Source organism: Halichoeres trimaculatus, unplaced genomic scaffold (genome assembly GCF_033239565.1).
Source record: "Halichoeres trimaculatus isolate MK-OKI-2021-1 unplaced genomic scaffold, fHalTri1.1 fHalTri1_scaffold_5, whole genome shotgun sequence".
In the NCBI taxonomy this organism is placed as follows: Eukaryota; Metazoa; Chordata; class Actinopteri; order Labriformes; family Labridae; genus Halichoeres; species Halichoeres trimaculatus.
This window is the reverse complement of record NW_027437183.1, coordinates 3904216-3923454: the sequence shown is the minus strand read 5'-3', so window position 1 is coordinate 3923454 and position 19239 is coordinate 3904216. Positions and strand designations below refer to the sequence as shown.

The following is a 19239-nucleotide window of genomic DNA, read 5'->3' as shown; positions in this document are numbered from 1 at the left end:
AGGAAAATAGGATATTTTTGAGCTGTGAATCATGTGAAGCTTCTACGAGGGCACCAGAGGGACAAAATAAAGACTTAAAGAGAAGCACAATACCCCCTCTTTAAACTTTCACAGTGGTCATCAGGTGACTTTGTGTCATCATCACCTCTTTGGTGGAAAAGTTTTGATGAGGTTTAATTATTTTTTCTTGCCGAAAAAGTAAATAAACAGTTTGTATGTTGTGGATTATCTCACAGATTATTGGAGATGACGGAGTGAACCGTAGTACACGTTGATATCTAACCTCTCTAATCCCTGTGATCCACGCAGCTCAGCAGCATCCCACATCCTCATGTGCGTCATTAAAGCAGCTTGCGTGGGCCGCACCTCCCTGTCCTCTCCTTCACTCCCGCTGGAGGAGAGTCTGAGCCGAGGTCACGCGCCGCTCACTCTCTCCGCGCTCAGACGCTGGGGTCGCCCTCCAGCTTGGTGAGGTCGGTGGCGGTGCCCATGAACATGCTGCGGCCGCGCTCCAGCCGGCTCTTCTTGTCGGTGAGGCGGAAGGCCTCCATGAACTCGTCGATGTCGATGCTGCCGTCTTTGTTGCTGTCGATGGTGACGGCGAGGTCGGAGATGGCTTCGTCTGTGATCTCCATCTTCAGGTAGACGCTGAGGAGCTTCCAGGTCTGATGGAAGTCCTCGATGGTGATGAAGCCTGAGAGGAGACATATCAGAGCGTTAGAGGCAGGTGTGGAAAAGGTGTGTGTGTGTGTGTGTAAGGCGGGGGATGGAGCGAGCAGTAGATCACTGGGTTAATCCTGGTCTTAACTGGGAGGATTCAGGAGCCAGTGACATGTTGTGGCCTTCTTTACATGCTACAGGTGGATTAACTCAGCACAACACACTCCACAGATCTCTGACACACTTCACACCTCCGCTGCCGCCTCCGCCGCCGCCGCTGACTGTCTGTCTGTGGCTGGATTTCCTCCATGAGTCACTAACTTCATCAAGCCGCTGAACAAAAGCCAGTTTGTCCCTGAGTTTACACAAAAGATTTCTGGCTCAGGCGGCGGAGGAGGGATGAAAACCAGGAGCAAAGATCTTTAAGTTTCTCTTCTTCATCAAACGATGAATCAAGACGTTACACAACAACGTGAGTCAGCGTTTCTCCTCTCACCGGAGTTATCGGTGTCCACGATCCTGAAGATGGTCTCCAGCGTGGCTCGGTGGCGGTACAAAGTCTCCACCAGACTCTGATCGATGTGCTGCGAGGAGAGAAGAGTGTTTGATAGTTTGAAGCAGAATTTCAGATTTTAGATCAGGACGAGAGGTTTCCTTACGTCCGTGTTGGGTCCTTTGATGGCGAGCTCGTTGAACCACTCGTTGTAGTCGATCATGCCGTCGACAGACTTGCCGGTGACGAGCTGACTGCGCAGCATCCTCCAGGGCAGACCGAGGAACATCACGCTCTCCACGGCGGCCGCCCAGTCGTTCAGAGAGACCAGACCTGAGAGACGGGAACGGTTAAACGTCACATGAACCTTTCCTGCTTTTTCTTCTTCTCTCTTTAATCTTGTCGGTACAATAATGCTTCAGGAAAGATGTGAAGACTCGTATCTAAAGAGCACGTGTTTCTTTTAAGCCATCTTGTTAAATTTCTTTGCACTTCCTCTAATTGAAAGATTAGAAACATATTAACCTGTATTTGTCGGAGTGAGATGTTTTGAAGGGAAGCTCTGAGTGAAGAAACCAGTAAAACTTTTATTCACTTGTTGATTACAGAATAAGGGCCTGTCTCCACTGACAGCATCTTTTGCAACTCGACACTCCAGCAGCACTCAGTGTCCTCAGTTCAATTTCAAAACTCCATCGCTGACCAATCAGAATCAAGGAGAGGCAGGACAACAACAACAACAACAACAACAACAACAACAACAACAACAACAACAACAACAACAACAACAACAACAACAACAACAACAAAGTCTGTACCAAGCTGCAATCTTACTTGTATGCCCAACCTGTCCGCTTTGCTAAAGGGCATAAAAAGCCAGAAAAAAGCCCTAAAAGGACTCTGAGTGCTGTGAACCTAGCAGGGGGCGAAATGTTTTACTAAAGCTAGCTAGTTACACGATGTCAGATCCCCTGAATAAATCCTAAAAACGGACTCGCATGTGATGAGCATTTTCTGAAAATTATAACTCTTCACTTTTTCCCATGGTCAGGTTTTGAGAAGGCTAACTAAAGATAGCTAAAATGAAAATATCAAAGAATCACAATTTTCATCAAACCAGCACCCCAACAGTCGTAAAAGAATCATATCAGAGCACAACTTTCCAAAGATGCTGTGAGGAGGATCTGTTTTGATTGCACACCCTCGCCACCTTGTGGCCCGGAGTTTCCGCACACTGTCGTTAGGGATGGTTACCTTTCACATTTGAAACGATACGGTACTGATTCCCGATACCTGGCAATCGGTCCCGGTACTCAATGGTACCACTTTTTGGTACTTTTTTGTGTTTATGTGGTAAAAAATATTAATTTGTTTAATAATAAAATATTTCATTTTTCAATTTAATATAATTATTCTACAATACATAACCTTGCAATGCTGTGTTTGTGTCCAGCATGGAAAAGCACCTACTCTTCCACTCCCTCACAGTCACAAAGATGCATTTAGGTACCTAAATGTGGTACCTTTTGGTTTTACATGAATCGGTACCTGGTACTTTTGACAGAAGTCTGTCGGTACTGATACAAGTACCTAATTCGGTACCCATCCCTAACTGTCGTAAATTACTTTTAGTGAGGTGTGTGTTTGTTTAGGAATTAAAAGAAGATTAGATCAAAACAAATTTTCTTTGTTCAAGACAACTTTTTACTGAATACAACGCACAGAGGTAAGGTATTTATCAGTACAGTTACGTAGCACTACGATTTGAAACGTGACATCAAGCAAACACCAAGTTGTAGTAGCCGGCTATGTGTAGTGCTATCGGCAGCCCAGTGCTCTGATGTATCTGTAGGCTAACGTAACAACAAGTAAACACTGTCAGTTTGTTTGTAGTTTAGTAGCTGTTTATATTTAGCTCAGCTGACAGCCCGCTGCTCTAAGACGTGTCAGTAATGTGTAACGTTAGTGAATTCTGGTTATGTCCTGCCAGTCATCTACCAATCAGAGCTAACGTAACCTCACTCTTCATTTTATTGATAGACTCTCAAGTTTGAACAGACCACTGCAGAATAACTGCTGACTGTGGGTCGGAGTCAACATTAGCACAAACAGTTTAGTGCTAATGTTTAGATTAGGCTAATTAGCTCGTGCTGTATCTCTCTCCTGTTTAGCTTCAAAGAGCAGGACAAAATTGATCACAGAAAACATTTTCAGCAGAGAAAAACACAGATCTCTCTACCAAACTTCATCAGCCAATGTAGTGTTGTCATAGAGACTTAGGCGAGCCGTAACCAATCTGGTCCTGTTCGACCCGCTCAGGAAGCTACGAAGTATCATTTTGACATAACCTGTAATCTGTAATATTGGATCTGATAATCTCATTTTAAAGTGTGGATTATAATCAAGCATATATCTAGAAGGGAGACTTTTTCAAGATCACTTTCAAACTCCTCACAGCCCCTTTTAAAAAGAAAAAAAACTGCAGTTCACTGAGCGACCACTAGAGGCTGGCTCCAGAAACACTAGAAACCACATACACACCAAGCAAAACAAGTTTTCAACAGGAAAAATAAACATGTTTACAGCCTGGTTTGACTGACAGGTGGAGATGTTAGAGCCTAAAATGTAACAACTTGTTACATGTTGGTGAAATCACAGACACTTTGTTAATATCTTCTAAATCATCATTTTCGGTTTGAACAGAGAAGAAACTAACCACAAACTTATTTATTCAAGGGTCTCATTTCTGTCTCAGGTCTACAGCTGACTACAAAGCTTTTTGTCAAGTGTTTTAAAGTTTTCTTCATAAGAGTGAGAAAAAAATACAAAGCATACAGAGGATCTGAGAGAAGTGCTCTATAAAAAAAGCTGCTCCAAACCTTGACTGAAAGAAGCAGTCAGTGGACACAGGCCCTTACAGATGGTTAGATATTAGAGAATACAGACGAGCAGCAAGTGTCAACTTTGTTCCACGAAACCGTAAATTAACTTTTTTTTTTTTTAGTTTGTCCAGTTTCAAGCATGATGAATATTTCTGTTGTAAAATAATATCGTGAGGAGACATAAGGACAGAAAGTGACTCTGCCTGAACAGATCTTTGTCTTATGTACAGTAAGTCTCTGAACAACAGTTTCAGCTTCAGTTTCTGTGAAACTATTCAATCGTCCGGCCTGAACTTTGGCTCTGCCCATGTGTTTGTTTCCCTGAAAAGGGATAAAAACATCAAACCCTGAGCTCCTGTTTCTCACCATCCAGACATAATCCTCTCAGAACCACAAAGTCTACAGCGGATCAGATTACACAGAGTGACACCCAGTCCCTGGAGGGTTCAGGACTCCGTGGGAGTCACAGCGCGTACCTGTGTTCTCGGGGTCGTACTGCTTGAAGGCACAGATGAGGTCGGATTTGTGCGAAAACAGCTGCTCCCTCAGGACTTTGAGGGCGGAGCGCTCTGTCCGTCCGACACTGAAAGCAAAATGTCAACAGGTGTAAGAGAGACGGAGGAAAATAAAGAAGGGAGCAGAAAGTTTTCACATGGCAGATTTGACAGAGCTTTCTTTACAGAGAGGACAAAGAGCAGGGCGGTGGTTCAGCTCAGAAACACGTCTCTGAACAGTCTCTGGTACCTTTGTCTCACGGTGAGCTCTCTGGTCATGCTGCTCGCCTGATACTGAACCACATAAGGCACAAGGTCTGGACCCAGCTTCACGTAGGCGCCCCTGTTGCTCCCCACGTCGTAGTAGTTAGAGGCAGAGAACAGAGTGAGGACCTGAGAGAAATGAGATTAGTGATTTGTTTTCAGCGTGTTTAGGAGTGACCAGGCGTCCGTCGGTCTGAGAGCTCACCCTCCGGTTGTGGCAGAACTCGTAACCCTCCTGTTTGCACTCGTGAGAGCGGATCAGGAGCTGCAGGTTGTGTCTGTTCAGGAAGTCTTCGGTGACGTCGGGGCCCCAGTAGCAGCCTCCGCCTCGCACTTCGTTTGGTATGCAGCCGTCAGTGTTCATCGGGTCGCTCCACAGCAGGTCCAGGATCTGGAGGAGAGAGATTTAAGTTAAAGGAAAAGAGCTGAAAATCTTCAAAAGACGACTGTGAACACAGAAACATAACACCAGCTAAACTCCTCTAATATCGGCCATGAAGGTTTAAGAATTTCAGTCAAACTCAAGTCACACAAAAACAAAATTCAGGTTACAAATTCAGACTTTTTTTTAAACAATTTTATCACGTTCAGTCATTAAACAAACGGGACAATTAGTCCTAACGTTCTGTTATGGAACGGCTCATTTAGCTGCAGCGTTAGCCGCCTGCATGACTTCAAATAATCAACCAGTTAACTAATTACACCGTGAAAGAGATGCAGATGCAGATTACGTCATAATTAAGGGGAACCTCCTGGAAAAACCCCATCAAACAAACTCGAACTGCACGTCTACCACTCATAAACAATGATAAACCTGGCGAGCGCCAACGTTGTGACTGAGAGAAGATGAAAGCTGCTTTAAGGAAAAAACACTGCCACAATGTCCTAGTGTCTCCATGAATAACTGTACAAACAGCTGTTTGATGAACGCCAACATTTCACCAGACACAACTTTAAGGACCCAGACGTACAAAAGCAAATAGCGAAACAAACTTGTCAAACTGACGGCAGAGAGTTTTGCTGATATGAGACCTGGATTGGCTCCTTATCTCATCTGTTAACTGAAAAATGTTGTGTCTCCAATAGGGCTGAGTGATATTGGAAAATAATCTTATTGTGATTTTTTTTAACCTATATCGCAATTTAGAGTGTGGCTTTTTGAAGGGGAAGTTTATCTTCTGCATTATTCACTATTAATCATTATTTAGTCTGACCATCATGACAAAGGTTACTTTCAATCAGTGGCGGCTGCTGGTCAGTCAAGGAGGGGAAGCTCATTTTTTTCCCGCCTACATCATAAAGTTGTTTATTTATTCAAACGTAAATTCTACCCTCCATCCCTTTTCAAGAAATCATCTGTGACCCTGTCGTACCAACCAGGTGTTTTTTCCAGGGATTTTACCAGTGTCCTCTCAACGGCTAGCAGAGCTAGACAGCTAAAACGGCCTTGGCCCATTGTTTTGAGGTATAAGACTTGAGCCACTTTAAACAGAAGATGCTCCGGTGGAGGGTTATACTTCAAGATCTCTGACTGGCTCATTTCACTGTCAATTAAAAAGGGATTCAGCCTCAGACAGATCATCCAATCATCATGCAGAAGCCCAGCGTCCAGGCCAGCCCACTGCCCCATAGACCCCCAGAGACGCTGAGGGTCTGATGGGCGGGACAAAGCCCAGCGTTTATCCAATGACCGTCCAGTTTCCACAGTGGAACAACCCACTCTACGCTTCCCCGCTGAAGTCAGAAGACGCTCAGCGTCCGACTGTGTTAAAGCGCTGAGACGCTGCGGGGATGAATGAGAAGGAGGTGAGCCAGTTACCTGTGATAGGAGCTGATTCTGAACAAAAGATGAAGGAAGTCTAGCACAGATTTTATCAATGAAATGTTCACACAGCAGAACATATCAACACTTTGTTTTGGGGACATTTTAGATGAAGCTGAGCTTCCCTTGTACTTAGAGCAATCACCACTGCTGTCAACATATAAACAATTCTTTCCTGTTGGCCACGCCCACATATTATGATGAAATGAGTTGAATTGATGCATTTATTGATACAAATATAATAATCATTAATTACCTTAAATAAAATCAGAAAAAGGAACAAAATAAATATGAATCCTCTCTTATTAATCTCACATACAATTAAGTGCAGAAATGTAAATAAGGCCAAGTCTCTGGCTCAGACACTGAAATATGTCAACATGTGGATTTCACTTTTTTTATAAAATGAAAAAGAAACACTGTGTGGACATAAATATCAGGGTAGGGAGAAAAAACTGTCAGGTTTTTCATTTGGCAATATCAAAATCAGGATTTCATGTCAAAAAAAACATTTTTTTCAGAGTGAAATTCTTCATTTCAGTCTTTGTTTATTAACTAAATTAGAAAAACATTAACACTTTCCTCCAGCAGAGGGCGAAATGTTCCTCTCTGACTCACGTGATGTGCATTTTATGGAAAAATATGGCTCCTGATATAGTCTGTAGACATTATTATCTTCATTTAACTTTTTTAAGTGTTCTGGTGTTCAAAAAGCAAACTAAAAATCGCAAATATCAAAAAATCGCTATTTAAATCAAATCGGCACCATAAAAATTGTAATACAATGGATAGAGAGAATAGCATATCGCTCCAGCCCTATCAAATAAAAATAAAAACATAATATAATTTAATATAAAATCTTACTGATCTTTCATCAGTAATTATTTTTTTATTAACTAATCCCAGCCTTCGTGACTTGAAAATTGCATTCTTTTTCATTGCAATTTGCTGTATAACTCCACATCGTCAGACCTTTCCAAAGCAAGCAAAAACAGCCGAACAGGCACCGTAATCCTGAGTTTTTGATTTAAGCAAAGAGCAAATATTTACCCCTCTGAAGTTCCTGTCTGAAATATTTATAACCCTGGATGCAGAAAAAGGCTGTCGTCGAGGCTTCGTTTTGACTCTAAACTCACTTCATAGATCAATCCCCTTAGTGCCTCCACAACAACCTCAGTCTAGACAAATTAACTGAGGTCAGAGGACTTTAATACACCGTGATGAACTCAGCCCGGCTGTCTCCTATCTCTGCTTATTGCATTAGCAATCAAACCTCTGAAAATCTCTTTACCAGCAGCACTCGAGCACGGACTGACTCCTGGAGGAGTGTGAAGTCTCCTTATATGCAGATGACTTACTGTTGTATAAACCCAACCCCACGTCTGACTCGGTTTAAGTGAAAACTTCTTGGCACAATCCCGGCTGTTCAGACTGAGCGTGTGCAGATTTTCAAACCTCTACATAATCATATGCTGTAAAAATCAGGGATTCAGGAAGTGTTGGCAGGGCAGGGGCCTCAAACACCAAGGTCTGTGCTCAAAGCTCCACCCAGATAGGCCTCCTGAGGGCTGGCCAATCAGAGGGAAGAGAGCAGCTAAGGGGTCGTTTACACAACATTGGTTTTAGGATGAAACACAGAAGTATTTTGGCCCATTGTTTACACAGAAACTGCCTCCAGAATGGAAATTGTCTGACGTCACCTTCAGAGTTTTCAGTGGAAACGTTGACGCCACACTTTATTTTGTGCATTAGGACAAAAACAACAACAATGGCGGACTACCATGTTGTGCTTGTGCTGCTGAATCTGCTGACTGTCTTTCAACAAAATGTGCATCTGTTGCTCCACCTCTGCAATCAGTGAAGACACATTTAATAACCCTTTTCTTTACTTCTTTCCACAAATGTTCAATTGGATTGAAGTCAGGTGATTGACTAGGCCATTCTAACGGATGGATTTTCTTTTTTTCAAACCATTTGAGAGTCAACTTTGCCGTGTGCTTTGGATTGTTGTCCTGCTGGAAGGTCCAGCCACGTCTCATCTTCATCATCCTGGTGGATGGCAGCAGATTCAGATCAAGAATTTCCCCATACATGGCTCCATTCATTGCTCCGTCAATTATATGAAGTTTGCCAACACCATGAGATGAGAAACAACCCCATGCCATGATGCTTCCACCTCCAAACTTCACTGTTGGTGTAGTGTTTTTTGGCTGATGTGCAGAGCCATTTCTCCTCCAAACATGGTCTGTAGTATGACAGCCCAAAAGTTCAGTTTTGGTCTCATCTGACCAGACAACATTCTCCCAGTATTCTACAGGCTTGTCAAGATGCTGTTTAGCAAACTTTAAACCAGCTTCAACATGCCTTTTCTTGAGGAATGGAGTCTTGTGGGCTGAGCATCCATAGAGGCCATGGCGGTGGAGTGCATTGCCTATTGTTTTCTCTGTAACAATTATACCTGCTGCCTCCAAGTCTTTCTGGAGCACTTTCAGGGTGGTCTTTGGCTCGTTGAGTACTCTTCTGACTATCTTTCTGACTCCCTGGTCAGAAATCTTCAAGGAGCTCCTGTGCGTGGCCTGTTGATGGTAAGGTGGTGCTTCTTCCACTTGGGAATAATGGCCCCAACGGTGCTGACTGGAATATTCAGGTGCTTTGATATAAGTCTGTAACCAGCTCCATTCTGATGCTGAGCAACAATCAGGTTGTGAATGTCTTCAGAGAGCTCTTTGCCTTTACCCATCATGAGGTGTGTGGTATTTACCTGCTTGGTGAAAAAAAACAACCTTTTTTATAGGACCATCAATTTGCTCTAGCCCAGCTGATGTTGGTTTACACTAATTGGAAGTTCAAGTAATAATTACTGACAGATTTCAGGTGGTATGGTGCATTTCCTTGCCAAAGTATTCAGCCTTTCCATGGTGTGTTCAATACTTTTTTCCTGTGTTATCGTACTTAATTCCACAAAATCATTATTTATGGACCTAATTTCTTTTCATGTGTGGATTATTTGAGTTAATACCAATGTCTGGGAGAAATTATGTTTGAATCGCATCTTTGGAAATAAATGTGATGAGAAAAAAGTTGACGTGTTTAATGCTTATTTTCCCCACTGTATAAGGGGGAAAAAAATAATAATCTAGGAAAGCATTATGGAAAAAGTCAGTCAGACTTTCTGTAAGTCTGACGGATACTGAAAGCTATGTGTAATGGAAAAAAAACTGTGCTTTTCCTAACAAAAAGGCAGTTTCAAAAAGAAAATAATTCAGACAGTGAAAAGTTGAGGCAGGCTTTCTTGTGTTTCAGTGATTTAAAACACCTGAAAACATCTCTACCCTCTTCTCTATCACTGAGCTGATTTCCTCACCAACGTCAGCAGACACAGGCCCTGAATGAGATAACAGACTTCAACAGCCTGTGCTTACGGTGGTGACGGCATGTTTGAAAAGCAGCTTGAACTCACGGCAGAGGGATTAATGACACACTGGATTACTGCAGCTCCTCTGCGCTGAGCATTGATCGCTGCTGGAGCGTTCATCTGGACCGGTAGAGTCCAAATGAGCACAAAATAAGACTTAACCTTCCCATGGTGTCACCAATAAACACTCTACTCCTCGTTATTTTTCTTAAATCAAGACAACTTTCATTTGCTTTTTGTTAAACAGGATAAAAAAGAGCAAAGGTTTCTCCTCACTGACCTGTCTCCACTCATCGTTGACGGTGTCGCTGTTAATCGAGTCCGTGGACACAGACGGACTCATATCTTTGTCCGCTCGGTTCATCCCCGGGCTCGACGGCGCAGGTCGTCTCTGGCAGATTCCCAGCTCGCCCACCACTCCCTCCACTTTAAGCCGGTCTGAGAAGTCCTGCAGGGAGCGGTTGTGGAAGTTGTCGCGTTCTCCGAGGACTTTGGGGTACGTGAGGGAGCAGCGGCGCTGGAGGAGCCTGTTGGAGGCCCAGAAGTCCTCCTCTAAGTCCGAGTCGATGGACCTCACGGAGTGGCTCGTGCTTCTCTTCTTCGGAGGCCTCAGCGCTGAAATGTACTGGAAGAAAACACAGAATTCAGACTTCTACTACAACCGATCCAAACTGAGATAAAAGAGGAAGAAGCGTCTTTCTCTCACGTTGTGTCGGTCGACTCTGGCAATCACGTTGAGGTCTGTGGTGTCAGAGATCCCTCCGTGGAGCACCAACACCTTCTGATCGATCACCGTCGCTAAAGGCAGCCAGCTGAAAATCTTCTGCAGGAGCTTCAGGATGCGTTTGCCGTACATCTAAAGAGGAGGAAGACTTTCATCAACACCTTCTTCTTCATCATTCAGGGCAGATTTTTGTCAACAGTCAGCTGTTTATTGAAAAATGACACAGTTCAATGCAGAGCCGGCTCAAGCCATTATGAGGCCCTGAGCGAATTTCCTTTGGGGCCCCCTTCCACTGAAGCACAGACTGTTAATGAATGCTTTATCATTCACACATGGTTATCGTTCACCAACACTAAATCTCTCACATCCACTATTAACTACACTATATCTTTTCAACATAAGCACTCATAATTTCATGTCTTTGTTGATGTGGTCTTGTTTTAATTTGCACCTTAAGATTTAAAGATGTAGTCAGTGCAGTTTACCGTGAATAAGTATCATTCATTTGCTTTTGGTTTGACCCAGGTCACCATTTTGCACACTTTGTAAAGGTGAATGTGCATTGAGTTGAGATATTGCCAGTTCTATGATTCTACTTTGTTTGTTCTCAAATTCTGTATTAATTCTCGTTTTATATTAGATCTCGCAGTAAGTGGCTTGTCCAATCACGTTCCTGGATTCAGCGTGAATCAGGAAGTGTAGGTATAAGACGGCGCAGTTGATAGTCTGAGACACTCGGCTCTAGACTGAACCTTCTAACCTTCACGGCCAACCGTGCCGTGCCTTAGCACCATTCGCTACTGTGCTTCGGCACGCTTCGAAGAGGTGGGCTTCGGCACGATTACTTCATGCACAAGCACAAGCACGCGGACAGCGTGTGTGATCCTTGACGTATGATCACCGCGAGCGCATCTCTCGACAATCATTTTAAACAAAGCAGGGGTGTTAGAGGGCTGTGTTGGGTGAAAATGACTCACCATAAGTCCAAAAGTCTCTAAAGTTGTAGCAGTGCTCTCTGTGTCTCATTGTGCTGACTCGGATGAGATCACGCTTCATGTAAACAGACGCTTCACGATGACAGAGGCGGACCATGCGTGTGTGTGATAGCCGCTAAAGTCAGGTTCATGGTTCATGGTTCAACAGCTCTGCAGGGGAGCAATCGTGCTGAGGCACGGCACGTTTTGGATGGCCAGTGTGACCGCGTCCTTAGATACTTGAACACTTGTTAGATAGCATGATGAGTTACTGAACTTATACTCTGAATCTAAATGTGCTAAGTGAACTTACAATGGACGACGGAGTGGAAAAACTGAGCTTATATGTTGCTGAGTGGTGATAAAATAAAAAAATAAAAATTGGTCTTGGCGCAAATTGGTATCGGCAGGTCAGGTTTTTTAAAGATCAGTGATCGGCCAGAAAATTGTGACTGGTGCACCCCCAACGCTCACCATAAGGGTCTGGTCTCACAGTGTGTTCATCTTTTATACACACACAGATGTTGGAATCAGGAAAACTTGGGACAACTATAGAAAATAAAAGCACCAACTTTCAAGGCTTGGTCAACCTGCATTGCTGCAGAACAGCAACTTAAAGTTGTTAAAGGGCCATTCTGTATCATTCTGAAATGCTCCTTATTTTTCACCTAATGTTTTTTCTCCACTTCTGGCAGTTCAGTACTTTTTGTTTTTACCATTTGAAGACTTAAATGGCATAAATTCAATGAAACTTGAAAATTTGGCCCATTCCAAAACTTTTTTCCAGTAATGTACCTTGGATTTAAAGAAAACTGGAAACTCTGACTTGATTCAATGTGAATTGCCAATTTTAGGACGACGCAGAGACAGATTTGAAACATTTGGGGCATCTGACGTTACATCTGTTGATCTTTGACCCTCTCTAACCTCTGTGACTCTTCAGAGGCCGTCACACTCTCTGCCTTAATGACCTCCAATCCTCTTAGCGGAGAGGGGGAGTGACCAGCGTTTCACTGCGAAGGAAGCCGAGCTAAATGAAGCTGCACAGGAAACGTGTGGGCGTGGATGGACTGTTACTATTTCCACCTCATTCACATTCGTCCTTGTTTTCTGGTTTAACAGGCGAGGTCTGAAAAAAGAGGGAGAGAGAGCTGAGGCTCGTGGGCTCACCTTGTATTTGGACAACACCTCCTTCGTGAAGCCGTACCTTCAGCCGAGAGAGAAACGCCCGTTAGAGATGAATTTACAGGAAGGATCAAAGAAGGATCCTTTAGATGTTATTCACCTCAGGTTGACGATATGATCCTCATGGTTTCCTCTGTTCAGGAAGACATCGCCGGGGTAGACGAGCAGGAATGCAAACAGGATGATGAGGATCTCGATGGAGTCTTTGCCTCGGTCCACGAAGTCTCCGTTAAACAAGTACGGATTCTCTGAGGACGGCATGCCGTTCTGCAAAACAAAATCAGAATAAAGGAGCAAAATGAGGCGAGAGAAGCTGATTGATTTCTTCTGACGATCTCAGAGGAACATGTTTATTTGATTTTTGGAAAATGAAGCTCAAACCTTGTAGAAAATCAGCAGCAGATCCTCCAGTTGTCCATGTAAATCCCCTTTAATGAGAAATCAAACCCGAATTAATCACAGCAGAGGGAACAAAACGTTGAAGTCAGATGGTCTTAAAGACTTTCTGAATCTTAAAACATGAAAGATTTCTTTCTTCTCACCACAAATACAGATTTCTTTGCTGTGACAGGTGGCGATGCGGTTGATGTTCGGCAACAAACGGAAGTGTTTCCATATCTCGAGCAGGAGCTGGAGGACGTAGCGCGAGTGTAACTGCTGCTGGGAGAGAAGCAAGTCGGCAAGAAGAGCAAACACACACAAAGAGGAGGTCAAAATTAAAGTGGCAAGAAAACATCTTCAGAAATAAAAAGAAGTTGATAAATTAAGCCCATCTGGAATGACTGGGGAGATGGATTTTTTGACCTACACTGCAGCCTGTCCTGCCACATCAGTAACATGAAAAACGTGACACCATAGCAACGCGACACAGTTCACCCCGCTAATAAATCCAACGAAGAAGAAAAACAGGACACAGTAAACAAAGAGCACTGATGAAAGACATGCAGCAATTTGTCTTCTTTGTGATTTACATGTGGCTCTTTAGCCGCGTTTCCACCAAGCAGACCGATTCGGTTCGTCTCGGTACCTCGCGTTTTGTGTGCATTTTGTGGCGTTTCCACTGACTTATCCTGGGACAGATCCCCAAATAACCAAGACGAGCCGTCCCACTTTTTGGGACCCAGACTGAACTGATCCACTCTCAGAAGGCGGAGCAACAACACTGCAGACTGTTGATTGGTCAAAAGAATCGTCACTTCCTGTACGACAGCGGCTGCATTTCTCCTGGCGGCACACAGACTTCTCTGAAACAAAGCTTGATTGTTCTTTGTATCAAAGAGCTACATGACAATCACAGAGAGGACGAAATGCTGCATGTCTTCCATCGTTGCTCTTTGTTTACTGTGTCGTGTTTTTCTTCTTTGTTGGATTTATTAGTGGGGTAAACTGTGCCGCACTGCAACGGTGTCACGCCGTTGTTTAACAACTGAGGCTTTCAACATCCAGCTTACACACCGCCTACCACGAGAGGGCACAGTTTGCTGTGGAAACGCAAACAGGATCAGGCTTAACTGTGCCAAACCGAGCCAAACCGTACTGAACCGACAACTACTTGGTGGAAACGCAGCTTTTGTTACAAAGAACAATCAAGCTTCGTTTCAGAGAAGATTCTTTTGACCAATCAACAGTCTGCAGTGTTGTAGCTCCACTTTCTGGGATGGTTCGGTTTAGTTTGGCACCCATACAAAAGGGTCCCAAAAAGTGGGACGGCTTGCCTCGGTCATTTGGGGATCTGTCCCTGGATTAGTCAGTAGAAACACCACAAAATATGTGCTGTACCCAGACGAACCAAACTGCCCCACTTGGTGGGAACGGGGCTTTTGTCTACTTGCCATCAATTAAGTCATGTTTGACCACGGAGAAATAGCAGATTTTGAAAGTCATACTTGTTCAAGACTACTCAAAAAGTCCTTGCAGGGCCTTTAAATATTGAACACGTGAACACTGTCCTTCAATATCTTGATTTCTGGTTTTTGAAACTGTCAGTGGTCTATCAGCCATAGAGGTGAATTTGTGTCTAAAAATATGGTCCCTGTAAAATCTCAGCTTTTAAATTCATCATTTGTCTTTTGCTAAAAATGTGAGCAAAATCAGGAAATGATTCAAGGATGTGCAACACTGTAGAATTTATTTACAGTCCATTAGGTTATTTAGCATATCGTTAGCTTCACAGCATAACTGTCCGAGTCAAAGAAATTAAAATAAATAAGTTAGGAATAACAATATAGATAGTATAAATGTAATATTACAAATAAAAATGGATAAAAAAATATTTAAAATGTGATTTTTCTTCTGAAAACCACAAAACCACAAACCACAAAGCTACAGAATCTAGTGAATAATTAACTAAACAAGAAGTTTTCTTTATTAATAAAATTGAACATGTGTGTTTTAGTTTTTTCATTTTTAATACATTTTCAAATATTTAAAAAAAAAAAAAAGTTAAAATAATAATAGTATCATTAATTTCATAAATTTGGGAAAATTTATGAAATTTCAAAAAGTTGTCAAAATTTTATAAATTTGCAAAAACATTTGAAAATTAAAATAAAAAAGATTGTAAAAATGTAAGAAGTTTGCAAAATAATTTCTTTAAAATGGAATTTAAATTTTTCAGTGCTATTAATCTATAAATATAGATAATATAAATGTGATATGAATAAAATGGTTGAAAAAAAATAAATTTGATTTTTCTTCTGAAAACTTTGAAATATAACTAACACAGGAATGTTGTGAGAGAGGCTAACGATATGCTAAACCAACACCCGAGTGTTTAAAGACACAGGGCTGTAAATCAGCACGGTCCACTCACCTTTTTGTTCCTGAAGGCCTCCACCAGACCCACCGCCTGGTCCACCGTCAACGGGAAGGTGAGGTGAGGTCCGGAGTAAATCTCTGGCACCTCGATGTTCTTATAGCAGAAATATCTCTCCCACTCTGCGTCCAGACAAACCTCGTTCTCTCTGAAGATGTGTGAGATCAGATTTCCTGGACGGAGACGATGATAAAAATGAGCTTGAGTGTTTTCACAGAAGAAACTCCAGAGTTTGTCAGATAGAAGGGGGTCTTACGTTCGTTGCTTGATGGTGTGAAATTGTCCATAAGGTAGCCGAGGAAATTATAAAGCTGCACAGAGAGGAGACGTGACAGTTATGATCAGACAAGAGCTACTTCCTGAAGTCTGTTTGTCTTTTCTTTAGGTTATTCCTCACCTTTATCTGAGCCTGCTCTCCGGAGTATTCGATGGACTGAAAGATGTGCCAGGTGTACCGCCGTCTCATCTCTGTACGGGCCACGTACTGACGGTACCATCGCTGAATCAGGACGGCAGCTCTTATAGCTGAAACACAGCGCAGGTGGTCGAAGGTCTTACTACTGTTATCTCAGCCAGAGCAAAGACTATATCAAAAAACATCAACCTTTTTGACTATTTTTTGTGGTGCTTCATTTAAAGCTCCTGTGAGGAACTTTCCATTTGCATCTATTTTGGCGCCCTCGTGTGTAAGTAACCTCATCCTGTGGGACTGTAAATCAACATCAGGTCATCAGTATAAATTAAAGTCCAGTTTCTAATGGGTTAAAATAATCCTCACAGGAGCTTTAACTAAAAATGTCACACATAATCATACAGGGACATTTTTATTTTCAGCTACTTTCTGCCAACACGTCTGCAGCACAATTCAAGACACAAACTCAACTCTTTGTAGACAATAATTTGATTAACAAATATATTAAGGTATGCTTACAAAGGTTAAGAGAGGACTCATGAGCTGGGAAGTAATCCAGAGTCAAGTTAAGAAGATGCATTTTGTTTCACTTTACATCAAATGACACAAAGCAAAAACCAAGCGTAGAAGGGTAAAGTATAAAAAACAACAAATAAATGATAATGAAGAGGTGAGTTTAAAGAGGGGGTATTCTGCTTCCCAAATTTCAAACATGGATATAAACTTACTATGCAGGATGTCTAGACTAAACCTGTGCAGATTTTCAAACCCTTTAAAAATTGCATGAGATTTTCATGAGATGTGCCAAAATGATGATGTCATCACCTAAGGATTTCATTCATGACTCTTTAAAGCAGGGGTCTGCAACCTTCACTTTCATTAGAGCCTTTTTGCCTCAGCCCACCTGGATTGAAGTCATTTGAGAGCCATTAAATCTAGTGAATAATTATCTAAACAAAAAAAAAAGTGTTAATAAAATTTGACATTTGATGTTTTTTTTTCTAATAAAGTTGCAAATATTTAAAACAAAAAAAATAAAAAAAAATAATATCATTAATTTCATAAATTTGGGGAATTTTTGAAATTTCAAAAAAATGCAAAGATTTTATACATTTGAAAAATTATTTAAAAAATTGTAATTTAAAAAGACTGGAAAAAAAATATAAGAAGTTTGCAGAATACTTTTTTCCCCCAAAAAAATGGATTTTAAATATTTTGCAAAAATTTGCAGAATTTTAACAAGTTTTGAAATTTGCAAAATTAAAAAATAATGCATAATCTTCAAAAAAATTGGATTTTTTTTACTAAATGGGAAAATGTCAAAAAATTGAGATTCAAAAAATTTCAGAAGAATTTAAAGCTTTACTGCAAGATGTGATGCATATTTAGTTCAACAAAATATTAATGCATCATTATATTGAGTGTCTATTTTTTTAAAAATCCAATACCCTCTGTAAGAAAAAAATAAAATTCTTTCTTTCTTTCAATAATATATAATTTTTTTCTTACAAGGATTCAAAGAGCCACATGAGGCTCCAGAGCCGCAGGTTGCAGACCCTTACTTAAGAGAGACGGACCTCAATCACCAAGGTCTGCTTTTAGCTCTGCCCCCCTGAAAGGCCTCCAGAAGGCCAACCAGTCAGAATGCAGGGGGTTTGTGAGGCTGGGAGCCTTAAAGAGACAGCAACTAAAAATAAAAAAATGGTATAAGGGTTTTCTTAAATAGCAGTGTAAGTGAAATAAGGACTTTCTTAGAGCTGTAAATAATCAATATTATTATTATTTAATTATTTTTATTTTATTTTATTTTATATTTGCTCTGGTTTATGTTTTTATGTATCTTAGTAGTGAATCTTTTTATTTGTGCTGCTTTTAATCTGCATAGCACTCTGGTCAACTTCAGTTGTTTTCAATGTGTTCTATAAATAAAGTTTGAGTTGAGCTGAGTCGAGTAAATCATTTAAGCTACTACGGTGGACAGAAAAAAAGATATAAAAAGGCAAAATACCCTCTCTTTAAGCTTCACTGGGCCTATTTGGATACTGGATTCAGCCTTTACATCTATGAAAAACACCATCAACAACAACAACAACAACACAATGACAGAGTGAAGCAGGTGTGGCTTACTTGTGACGGCTGCATGCAGCAGGAAACAAACGACAGATAAGATCCAAAGATGCAAAATACAGAACAACACATGAATGCTTCAAAGCAAACGATGACAAGAAATACTTGATGTAATCTGAAATAATGTTAAGAAGGCACCCTGGGGTGTTTGCACTTGTTTGAGGGGTCACTGATACCTTTTCTGGAGTGCTTGTGGAACAGGTCAGACTTTGTGACGCCACATCCCATGACTGTTCCTGTGTAAAAAGCACCAACGTCATAAAAAATACATCAACCAACTGGATTAAATGCATGCATCCCACTTTGCTTGTAAAAAAAATACTCCAAGCAGCTTCAGGACATTCACGAAAAGACTAAATTTGGGGCTAATGTTAACTGTTCTCCCTGCAGTTTTTACATAATTCTTCCACAGTCTTAACCTCAAAAGCACCCGGTTGTTCTCAGGCCGGAAAGTTAAGCGTGTGTCGGCAGGGCTGAAGCCACAGGACGTTAGACTTTGTGCCCTTTTAATCTCGTTACCTGCTGGTTCTCTACTAACCTCTGCGATTGGCCTCAATCCTGCGGGAGGAGACTGTTTTTGGTCTGTATTCTACGAAGGCTTAAATAAAGAAATGAATATCTTTTCTTCCTCTTTATAAGAAAAAGACAGTCATGTGTGAAGTATCTGTTGATAATTAGGGTAAACAACTGATGGGTAAATTCCTCTTTTAAATAAAAAACAAATTAAAAAACTTGAGTTTAATGGGTGAAGCAGCAAGATGAGTACATAAAATCCTGATATGCATGACACAGAAATTGACTCTAGGCTAACCTGACATGAAAAAAGCACCAAGATGTGCAGTTACCAAGACAAAACTGTAAATATTAGGCTTAAATTAGCTGTAGCTGCAGTTTCATTAGGTCTCACAGGCAGTTATTTAACAGTTCCTGACACATCCTGATGAAATTTTTAAAACCAGTAGTTCACTTACG

General features: G+C 41.5%; 1 protein-coding gene across 1 annotated transcript; it reads right to left on the bottom strand.

The window, feature by feature from the left end:
• Window positions 1–291: 291 nt before the first annotated feature.
• On the bottom strand, window positions 292–18495 carry ppef2a (protein phosphatase with EF-hand domain 2a). The gene is made up of 17 exons (XM_074670757.1): window positions 18444–18495; window positions 18268–18276; window positions 16126–16253; window positions 15985–16039; window positions 15726–15901; window positions 13456–13570; window positions 13295–13341; window positions 13014–13180; window positions 12899–12935; window positions 10737–10886; window positions 10311–10655; window positions 4999–5184; window positions 4780–4922; window positions 4512–4618; window positions 1320–1486; window positions 1157–1244; window positions 292–694 (listed from the first exon to the last, which is right to left on the bottom strand). The coding sequence occupies exons 1-17, from the start codon at window positions 18493–18495 to the stop codon at window positions 441–443; spliced, it is 2226 nt and encodes a 741-aa protein (XP_074526858.1). The 3' UTR covers window positions 292–440.
• Window positions 18496–19239: the final 744 nt, after the last annotated feature.